Source organism: Camelus ferus, chromosome 11 (assembly GCF_009834535.1).
Source record: "Camelus ferus isolate YT-003-E chromosome 11, BCGSAC_Cfer_1.0, whole genome shotgun sequence".
Lineage (NCBI taxonomy): Eukaryota > Metazoa > Chordata > Mammalia > Artiodactyla > Camelidae > Camelus > Camelus ferus.
This window is the reverse complement of record NC_045706.1, coordinates 6,561,437-6,572,795: the sequence shown is the minus strand read 5'-3', so window position 1 is coordinate 6,572,795 and position 11,359 is coordinate 6,561,437. Positions and strand designations below refer to the sequence as shown.

Genomic DNA, 11,359 nt, shown 5'->3' with positions numbered 1-11,359 from the left:
ACTTCTGAGCACTTTTGAGGGGAGAAAAAGCAACAACATAACAGAAGGTTTCTGGGGTTTTGCTTTTTCATCTTACAAGCAGGATGAATTTTAAGAACCACAATGGATTAAAAGCACTGCCTTCCCCCAACCCCGGGACAATTTTTGACTCTCAGTGAACAAAAGGTGAGGCTGCCCACCAAGTTCAGGCAACAGCTACTCGGGATTAACATCCCCTAAATACCATCTGACCTTGGGGAGAAATGAAAGCTTTATTACCCGGGATAGAAGTCACAATTCTCCATAAAAGCAAAAGCATCACTTGCTCCATGAATAAGAACCCAACCGTTTTATCACAATTTTTGTGAATATTAAGCCAACTCCAAGCAACCATCTGTTAAATTTAGTTACAGAAACAGTTAAAGCAGATCATTTCTAAAACACTCACTCAGGGAGGGACAGGCTAGATACAGATGGAAACATCAACTGGCCTCCAAAGTTCCACCCAAGGCACCTCACTAAAGTCAGAATGGGCATCGGCCCTCAACAATGGTCAACAGCTACCCTGGTCCCATTTCCGGCCAGGGTGAAAAAGAAAGTCAACAGGAGCGCTTGCCACTTTAGCAATAGGGTTGGCTCCACTTTGGAACCTCAGTTCCCATGTGGGAGCAGGAGGGCTTTGTGAATGGAGGAGGAAGATGCGATCCAGAGGAGTGTTTTCAGAAATGGCAGCGGCTGTGCAACAAAACACAAAAATCCAACAAATACTCATTTTAGCTGCACTTTCCGTAACACCCCGAACAAATTAAAACCTGCTTTAATGTGAGGAGAGTAATAAAAATAAACACAACTGCTTCCTGTGACTTAAGATGCCTCGATTTCTGCTACACGTTGAATATGATTTCTTAAAATTGCATTTTGGGGGAAAGACGTTTGCTTCTTTTACACTTTCTTTGGAGAACCTTACCATTTGCTTTTAGAATCTTTCCCCACAAAACCAGATCACTGAGGAGAAAAAGCACACAAAGTTCCGTAGAAGTCCAGAAAAGATCACCGTCTAAGAAAAACTCTGGAAGGGGAGCAGGCCGGCAGCCCCAATTCCCTTGTCGGGCAAAGACAGACTGTGACTGGTTCCCATCCCGTCTGCAGCTCCTGAAGTTTCTGTGTTCTCGAACAGTTAGAAGAATGAAGGCGAAACTGCCCCTTGGCTCCCATGGTCAACATTCCACACAAACAATGGCCTGGCTCTCTCCCTATTGTACATTCTGTATTCACTTGTGAATCCCGTTTTTTTGCACAATGTGCAAAGCCCTTCTTTTCACTGGTGAGATCCTGAAGGCCCAAGTGCAGCCATAATTTAGGCTTGAAACATTAATAATGATGGCTAAAAGCAACTACATACAAAATGATGCCCAAACATTAATTTGTGAAGATCATCAGAGTCACACTGATGGCTTTTGGCTACTATCCATTAAATCATGATCAAAAGAAATACTGAACACCTTAAAAATGGTTCTGAAGGGTTTTTTTTTTTTTTTAGCAATTATTAAATATAATTTCCCAAACCCAGAGATAGGTGTGGGGTTTTTTGTCTGAAACCTTTTTGGAAGTCTTTGATACATATTCCATCAAACCCAGACTTGAATAAAAATTAACTTCAAAAGATTGGGCTGGGGGAGAACCCTTGCATTTTTCCTTTTTTCCCCAGGATGCTGTAACTTTAACTGTAGCAGTGTAAATTAGGACGTGCTTACCAGCTGTAAGGGAGAAAACTGATACCTGCCCAGGCAGTACGGCCCTAGGGCGTATCCATTCCAGTATTTTCATATGCCTACTAAAAGTTTGCAATAGGGGAAATCCACACAAGCACCCCTTAGCTAGTCATTCACAGGAAGATTCTCGGGGAATAAGGCACCCCGAGACTTCAATATGCGGTGTTAAGTACAAGTACTTCTATCCGAAGGGTCAAGCAAACTGCACTCTCATTTTTTAATTACTAAGAAAATGTGTTCCACCCTCTGTAATTGAACCATCAGCCAGGCGGAGGAAATAATACCAGAGCTGTGCCCCGATGAACAGATAAATTTCTTTTCCCAATCATGTACTATATGAATATATATTTGTGGTCTGTATCAGGGACATGAGACACTTGGACTGCTGCTTTTCACTGATAGAAAGATTATTAACAGAGGGACCCAGGCTATACTCACATACGTTATGATGACAGCCCTTCTATATTGAAATGACACTGGTAAAAAATGACAACTGAGGTGGCCATTCTATCGTTGCTGTAAACTCTAAATTTTTTTCCATTTAGGGAAAGCGTTAAGTGCAAAGGGGATAACTTTGCCTTCAAAAATGATTCATGATGGAAGAATACTGTTGGCAAATTGTATTCTGGTGCTGGACCCCAGCGGGGCCGCCCTTTCTGTTTTGAATCTCTATGATTTCAAATGGTGAGAGCCATCCTGTCCTCCCATGGCTTCAGTACTTAACAGTTTCCAGCAATAATACCCTTTCCCAATCCAGCCCCTTGCTTGTTCAGTGCCTGTGTTATACACTCATCTTTCATTTACCTTGGAGCTAGCTGCTCAACACTGAAAAAGTTGCTGGTTGACTTTGTAGTTGTGTTTGTTGTTGCTGTGCTGTGGCTGCTTGTTTTACGTCCTCTCTCTTTAAGACACTTCCAGACTTATGAACAGAGATTTCTTTTTGGAGTTTTAAAAGTCAAGAGTAAAGTTATTGATTATTCCCTGAAAGGGTAACTGATGGGCTAGTTAATAATTACACAGATAGCAAGTTTTCCTGTTTCATCTTGTGTACACGACCAGATTAACAATGCCAGGGAAAGCAAACTCGACTCCGCGGGGACAGGAACAGGTGTGCCCTGAGTCTTAAAAGGCCAAAATATCTCACAAAGTATGTCACTGGTGTATTTTTACAATGCTAGTAGTAGTGTTTGCTTTTAAGTAGCCCCCCCCTTTTTTTTTTACTTTTTTAACTTTAAAGAGATACACTTTGCACGCACTATTTCTTCACTCAGTCAGTGATTAAGTCCAGATATAAGCTGCAACTTGTGCCTCGCAAAGGAATACATTTTGAGGACAAAGAGATTTTGTTATTGTTGTTGTTGTTTAAATTACAGTTAAGAAAAGGTAATTTGCCCTGCCCTCCCCCAGGAGGACACCCAGCCAAGGGGCAGTTTGGAAGATCCCAAGTGAAGTCCTAAATAACAGGGTTTTGAGCTCAATCTGCAGAGCCATGCAGCACCCTCCACCCAGCCTTATTAACATGCTATCAGAAAGGAAGGAGAAAACATACCCCTTCGCTTTATCGTCCCAAACAGGAAAAAGAATTAAACCAAAAGGCACCTTGTCAGGTCTAAAACAAGCACCAAATCCAAGCTTTTTAAATTCCCTCTAATAACTGCTTTCTACAGGGGCAAACTGGGGTCCCCTACCCCTCGGGCACAGAAAACCAATCAGTGCTATAAATTCCCTGGGCCTTCAACCCTCACTCCCTTGCACTGGGGACAGAGTGGGGGGAGGGGGTGACCCGACATCAACACTTACACTAAACCCCTTGATGCTCTACAGAAATATGCTGGCTTATTTCCTTTGTTTGGTCCTGTTATACTTGATCAAGTGTGAACGATTAAACTGGTTTCATTAAAGGCAAGTGCATTCACGGCTAACATCCAACTTCAATGGCAACTGGAAGCATATTTTGCAAGAAGGAGGGCCTGCTTTTTTGCTTGAAATCTACCGTCTCATTAACTTTTCTTTTGGGGGCAATAAAAAGGGCACTAGGGGTTTTTACAGGAGAGTGTCAGCAGCTCGGAGATCTGATACTAGACAAAAGGACATTTAGTGTTTCAACTGTGGGATACAGTCCCTGGTACTTAAAAAGAGAAAAGAAATCCTGTTTCAATATTAAAGCTGCTCTCACTGAAAGTGTTTAATTAGCATTTTGCATATCACTTTATAATTGCTGTAAGAAGTACTCTTTGAAATCAAAGGGTTATAAAAACAAGATCCTTTAAAGTCCCATTACTTCAAAATGTAAAAAAATTATTTAAAAAAAAATCAAAACCGTGGAATTCTCCGAAGTCCATGAAAACTAACAAGTTCTACTTTGAGAACCCTAGAGGCAGAAAAGCAGTCTTAGGTGCTGAACACGAGGTAAATTTTAAACTGTCTTTGAACCCAAGCACCTAGCAGAGTAGTGTCTTCTTTGAAATAGTATGAGTTTGATATATTTCGCCAAATTCGAGAGGCAGAATCACTCAGTAAACTAACCAAAATAAACGTCCCCTCCAAATTATCCATGTCAGATAAAAATATACCAGTCTCTACAATATCCAACAGAATTGCAAATAAGGCACTTAGCATTTTAAATTCCCAATGCATATTTATAGAATAGAATTCTCTTGTCTACCCTTCAAGCCACTCACATCTGACTCTCTAAGAACTTAACCCGATCTCCAGTCTTTAAAGAAAAAAGGGGGAAAAAATCTAGAAAGATCTGTTTACCCCGGAAAGGGCAAGTGTGCCCGGCATGACGACGTAGGCCACTGCCAGCAGGGTCCACCGCAAGAACGCAGAACAAGCCGGGATTTCTACGAAAAATTTCTTTCCCCCTATAAAATACTAAACACGGGGATCCCTGGACCCAACTGCTGCTTGGGCCGCCTCGGGAAAAAGTACTCCGGGTCTGGGAGCACCACACACTCGCGCGCTCACGCACACTCAGTGTCCGTGACCGTCGGCGGCGGCGGAAAGCGAGCCACCGGAGGGAGTGTGTGCGCGTGTGTCTCGCCGCGGCCAGCGGTGACCGCGCGGAGCTCCCGGGCCCGCGGCCTCCCAGCACCAGGGCGCTGCGTGGGCTGCGGGCGACCCGCCGCGCCGCGGGCCTCCCGCTGGTAAAAGGGCCCTGAGCGCCCCGCTCCCGCGCGCTTCTGCCCAACTTGCCCCGGGGCGTTGGGAAGAGCGCGAGGGAGAGAAAGAAAGGCTCTTCCTCTCGGCCGCGCGGGTCGGTCCGGCGCCGCGGAGGACAAGGAGGAAGAGGCGACCGCGGCCGCCGGGCTGCCGCGGCGCCGCGCCGAGTCCCCGCCGCCCGAGGCGCGCCCTTGCCAGCCCCTCCTGCGAAACTTTTTCTTTTTGATTCGCCCCACCCGAAAAGTGCGGCCAGGGCGGGGGAGGCGGGCGGGCCGGGTTCGCGGCGGCGGCAGCGGCGGCGGCGGCGGCGGCGGGCGAGGAGGAAGTGGTGCCGGCGGGAGCGCGGCCGGGCAGAGGAAATGCCCAGCCAGCCGGGCCCCCCGCCCGCGCCCGCCGCCCGGCTCGCCCTGGGCCCCCGCCCCGCTGCGACTTTGGCGGGCCAAGCCCGGCGCGGCAGTGGTGGCGGCGGCGGCAGATGTGGCCCGGCTGCCCGGAGGAGCCAACAATGCGGGGCCGGCAAAACAAAAGGGTTCCACTTCGCCTCCTTTCCCGTCTTTCACTTGCGCTCCCGGGGCGCCGCGCGGGATCCCCTGCCAGCAGGGGCCGCTCCCCTGGGGGCCCGGAGCCGCTCGCGCCCCGGTTTCCCCGCGGACCCCTGCTCCCCTCCCCCGCCCCCGCCCAGCAGGCAAGGCCCGGCGCGCTCGGACTCCGAGTCCCGGGGGATCTAGCCGTATTGTCCCCGTGGCGCGCCGCGCGCTCGGCCTGGGTCGCGGGCGGCCCCCGCGCGCGCACCCACCGGCCTCAGGGAACAGGAGCCGGGGGCGCCTAGGAAACCGTCGCCGAGACGCCGCCGCCACTGCCGCTGCCCTCCGGACGCCGCCGCGCTCGGGATTTCTTTTTTCTTTTTTTTTTTTTGCCAATCCTGATGGGAAGGAAGGTGACCGCCTACTTCGCATTCATCAACTCTCATCACAACAACAAAAATCCTGGCGCAAACGGCGGCCAGCGGGCGCGATCGGCAGCGGGGGGCCGCAGACAGGGACCCCCAGGCCGGGGCCCACCCCCGAGCGCCGAGCGGGGACACCGGGCCGGGGGCGCAGACCAAAGATGTCCTCGGATGCCGGCTCCGTGTCCTTCGCCCTCCTCCTTCTCCTCCTCCCCCAGTGTCGCAGTGAGCCGCGGGCGCGGCGCCCCCAGCCCACGGTCGCAGGTGAGGCGGGGGCGGCGGCGGCCCCAGCCCTCCCCCGGGGCCCCCCCTTACCTCGTCCCGGGCCGCCGGCGTCCACGGCGAAGGGCGCCCACCCGGGAGGCGGCGGCGGCGGCAGCGGCGGCTCCCGCCCCTCCCACCCCACCCGGCGGCGGTGGCGGTGGCGGCGGCTGTGCTGCCCCCCCTCAGCGCGGCATGGCTCCCAGCTCCGTCCCTCGCTCCTCGGGCAGCCGCCGGCTCCTCTGGGCCGCTCCCGGGCCACCTTAAAATGACACACGCACACAGGGACACACACACAAAAACTTAATCTCTCCAGCTCCCCGCCCCTCCCCCTCCCCCTCCCCTCCCGCCTTTCCCTCCCCCTCCCCTCCCGCCTTTCCCTCCCCTCCCCTTCCCTTCTCTTCTCTCCCCACCCTACCCCCTCCCCTTCCCTTCCTCCTCCTCCCCTCGCCGCCGAGCCTCTTCCTACTTCCCCACCCACCCCACCCCCTTCCTCCGCCCACCCAGCTCCCGATCCTCCCCAGCCTGGTCCCGGCCCCGCGCCCGCCCGCCGGAAGGGGGCTGCGCTGGGGGTCCCCGGCCCGCACACGCCCCGCGCCAAGCTCACCCCCAAGAGGATGCTAATTCCAACTTGGATCGGGGGAGGGAGTGTCCTGGATGCCGAGCGCCTGCCGGCTATTTGCTCTTCTTTATTTGTTTCTCCTCCGGGAGAGGAGGAGGAAAACGGAGAGAAAAGGAAAAGGAAAGAAGCGGCGCTGGTCGCGTCTCCCTGTGGCCGCCGGCTGCGCAAGAGCGAGGCGGGAGGCGAGGTGAGGGTCGCCGCTCGCTCACTCCTAGCTCCTTTTTTTTTTTTTTTTTTTTTTTTTTTTTTTTTGGGCAAAGGCGGGGTCTCTCTTTGCAAACCAATGACACAACCCCACATGGGCCGGCCTCGCCCCCTACAGATACTCTTCACTACAAATCGGCTCTCTCGGGGGATTAGTGGCTCCGCGAAAGTGCACACAGGCTCGGCGGGCGGGCGAGGGGGCCAGGCGCGGCGGACACTCCCCGGCCGGGCCCCGCCCGGGAGGCCCTCGCGAAGCGCTGGGGCCTTTGCGGCTGGGGTGGGGGTCCCGCTGCAGCGGCGGGAGTCTGGCCCTCCCTTCGGCCTCCTTCCTCCTCCGCCCCTTCCACGTGGGGCCCCGGGCGGCCGGCCACGTGGGGGGACGCGAGCCCGGGCGGGCCTCGGCCCGGCTCCCCGGAGTGGCCCTGGCTCCGTCGGGCCCCTGCCAGGCCCGCGGCGCCGATCTGCCCCCTTCCCGGCCCCGAGGCTCAAACTTCCTCCTGGGCCCCGGAGCCGGCCGCTCCTGCCTTCTCAGGCCCGCGGGGTCAGGCGCCGGCCGGCCACAGGGGGCACTTGCGCTCCCCAAATCCGGATCCGGGAGACTGCCCGCGCCTGGCCCTAGGGGCGGCGGTGGCTGTGGGTGTGCAAGCCCTGTGTGCTGGAACTTGGAGCGGTTGTGTTCCCTACAAGAAGCAAAACATTTTTTACACATTAAAAAAAAAAAACGTTCCTTCCTGTTGCCTGGATCTCGCAGGAGCTATTTTTAAAGCCTTGCCTTGGGTGGGAGCTCCGGACCTCGCGGGACGGCGGCTGGCTGCGGCTCGGGGGGACCCGAAAGTTGGGGACCTGGGGTCGCGCTCCGCCCCGACGTTAGTGTCTGGACACCAAACGTGGGATCCAGGCCGAGCGCCAGCCGCCTCTAGACTAAATTCCATGCCCGCGACCCGCGGCGTTGGAGCCCGGTTTGCGGAAGGGAGTCAGCGGCTGCGGGCTCGGAGGCTCTTCTCTCTGCGCCCCAGAGCTCCCCAAACTCTCATCCCACTAACCTGAGGTCGGCCGCGAGTCCTCCAAGAGCCCCTATATGGCCTGAACTGAGCCCTTAGTCTCCATGTGCTTAAAAACCATATTGAGATGTTACAAACTGGATTGAGATGTTGAGCAGGAAAGGCGTGGGGGACGGGTGTGAGGTTCGGCCTTTGCAGGCCGCGGGGACTGGCATCACCGGAGCGGAGTCACTGAGTTTGGTCTCCCGCGTACCCGAAGTGCAGCACACCCTACGAATCGGAGGGAACTTAAGCTGGGGCCTAGGGGCTAGAGAAAGGGCCACCAAACCGCTGAACCCTTTTCTGCATCCCAATGAGCGCAGCTCTAGGCCTCTCGGTCTATTAGCATTTTTAAAGCTCCTGCGCCGGCCCGCAGCAGGGGGTAGGTACTCACTGCTCAATTGCTAAAGTGCGCCCAGGGTGGCTTGCGCGACCGGCATTGTGGGGGCCCTGACTCCTGAAGATCGTTTTATCATCAAACAATAGGTTTTAAAACCCTATTGAAGACCTCCTAGATGTGAGGGCAGCGCGGGACTAGGCTTTTAACACCCGCTAGCTCACAAAATTCTGTTACTACGATGTCCGAAGCTCGTTTTGTACTTGGCCCTAGTAGTCCCCGGCCAGGCCAGCTACGTGTTCACTTGAAAAGCTGCCAGACGCGCACTCCCGGTGGCCTTCATCTTCCAGCGACCCTGCAACGCCACAAACATCTTCAGGACTCTCCTCTCCTAAGCAGTTTTGCCTCAAGGTCATGGCGTCTAAGATAGTTCTCGATTACAACGTGACCCCGCCCACCCCCAGGCTTCTGGGCTGCTGGTACTTGCTTTTCTACCTTTCTTTGGCTTGCTTATTTCACAGATGATCTTTGGTTCTGAACGGAACCTCTTCTCACCCAGAAGACACAGAAAGTCAGCTGGGTTTTCTATCACTTGTTCAACTTTAATTTCTACTATGAATTTGGCCTAACTTTGAAAATACTGTGTTCTTTGTTTTGAGAATTTAAAAAAAAAAAAAATCCTTGGAGCCAAAAATTATTCTCGGATTCCAACTTGATACCCTGTATTTTAAAATATTGAGTCCATTTGCCCCCAATATGTGAGTTATTTCTAATTCTTATTGCTTTTTAAAAAGATGTTCCAAACAACAACAGGAAACCAGCCCGACTGTAAAATGGGCAAAAACTTGAATAGACATTTCTCAAAGGTAGATACATAAATGACCAATAAGCACATCAGAAGATTTTACTAATCATTAGGAAAATGTAAATCAGTACCACAGTAAGATACCACTTCATGTCCACTGGGATGGCTATTATTAAAACAAACAGAAAATAACAAGTGTTGGTAAGGATGCCAGAAATCAGAAACTTGTGTGTTGCTGGCACACATATAAATCCGTGCAGCCATTGTGGAAAACAGCTTGGTAGCTCCTCAAAAAGTAGTGTAGAATTTACCATATGATCCAGCAATTCCAATCCTAGGCACATACACAAAAAAATGGAAAGCAGGGTCTCAAACAAATATTTGTGCAACAATGTTCGTAGCATTATTCACAATAGCCAAAAGGCAGAAATAACCCAAATGTCCATCAAAGGATGAATGGAAAAACAAAATGTGGTCTACACATAAAATGAAATATTATTCAGTCTTTAAAAGGGAGAACATTCCGACACATACTAACCATGGATGGCTCTTGAGGACATTATGCTAAATGAAATAAACCAGACACAGAGGGATAAATATTATAAGAGTCCATTTATATGAGGTATCTAGAATAGGCAAATTCATAGAGACAAAAGTTGGAAAGAGATGACCAAGGGCAGGGAGGAGGGGAGAGAAGGGAGTTATTGTTTAATGGGCACAGAGTTTGGCATGATGAAGTTCTGGAAATGGATGGTGATGAGTTGCACAACAATTGTGAATGTGCTTATTGTCACAAACTGTACACCTAAAAATGGGGAAAAAAAGATAAATTATGTACAGTTTGCCACAATATGAAAGAAATTAGCTTTTGTTTCACAAACCTCTTATTTATACTTATTACTGTATACAAAGGTATTTTTCAATAAGAAAAAAAATTAAGATAAGTAAATAGTTTGTTTTAAAATATATTTCAGTTAATTTACAGAATAAATGCCTTTTACTAATTTTTGTCTCTGCCAGTTACTTTCATAGAATATAGTACTGAAATGCTAATTTTTCAGTACCCTCCATGGTCTGTTTCCATCTCATCCTATTTAATTGGTCAGGTTCAATTTCTGGTGTCCCAACAGAGATTTTGAGAGACACAAACAAGAAGAATCATAAAAATAACAACAGTGACAAATGTTGGTCCGTGACTCACTAGGGTGCCCGGCATTGGGCTAAACCCTTGACACGCATCTTTGATGCTCATAGCAGCCCCTATTATGAGACGCTAGTATTATGCCCAGTTTTCAAATGAGAGACGCTAGTATTATGCCCAGTTTTCAAATGAGAGAAAGTGAGACTCAAAGATTTCATGTGACTTCCCCAAGGTCACATTGCTGGCGAGCGAGGAGCTGGGGTTAGACCCCTATCTGCCTGATTCTGTTTACATACACATATCTTCATTATTAGTACGGATTCAGAAAAAGCAAAATTAGTTACTTTAAGACATATTCTCAGCTTTTTCTTATTTGAAAGATTTTTCTTTGTTTAATAATAAGCTTTCAATCTGATCTTTAAAGGAAAAAAATAAGAAAAGCCCCCAAATTAAATGTGTTGTCAGACACTGGTTAAAAAATAAAAAGACAAAGATAAGTATAGCACAGTGGATTTTAAGGCTCCTGAGAATCAGTTTCAGAACAACAACAAAAAGCTGTGATGAGGAAGTAGAAAATAAATTATCAGTTACTGAGAATAAAGTTTCCATCCATTACTTTCATACTAACGAAGAAGTAATACAAAGAGTTCAGAAAGTTTGCATCTAACACTTTTTTTCCTTGTAAAAGATCCGTAATCACTTTTTCCTGATGATCTTGGTTACCCAGAATACATCATTTGTTCAGGAAATCTCAGTAATCCAACTTCTGAGAGGGAGGAGTTTGAAATGTACACACTGCCCTGGGATGTACTGCCGAAAAGGATTTTTCTGTGTTCTGGGGAACTCAACTTATTTGCCTGGGAGCTTCCATCCCCGCTTGATGTTGCCAGTGAAAGGTAACTTTATGCCTTCTGGTTTGATTCTGTTTCTTCTGGGTTAACAGGTCTCTTTTGGCACATTAAGTACAAACTGCTTATCAGAGTGATTTCTCCCCTTGTTCAAGGAGTCTCTCCTCTTTTCAGGGTGCTCAAATTTGGGATTCAGATGGAGGGTATTTTCCAGCCCCAAGGCCCTGGGGCAAGGGGCC

General features: G+C 50.1%; 1 protein-coding gene across 1 annotated transcript; it reads left to right on the top strand.

The window, feature by feature from the left end:
* The first annotated feature begins 6,023 nt into the window (after nucleotides 1–6,023).
* LOC116667348 (translation initiation factor IF-2-like) lies at nucleotides 6,024–11,065 on the top strand. Its single transcript, XM_032492054.1, has 3 exons — nucleotides 6,024–6,126; nucleotides 6,631–6,932; nucleotides 7,068–11,065. The coding sequence occupies exons 1-3, from the start codon at nucleotides 6,024–6,026 to the stop codon at nucleotides 7,566–7,568; spliced, it is 906 nt and encodes a 301-aa protein (XP_032347945.1). The 3' UTR covers nucleotides 7,569–11,065.
* Nucleotides 11,066–11,359: the final 294 nt, after the last annotated feature.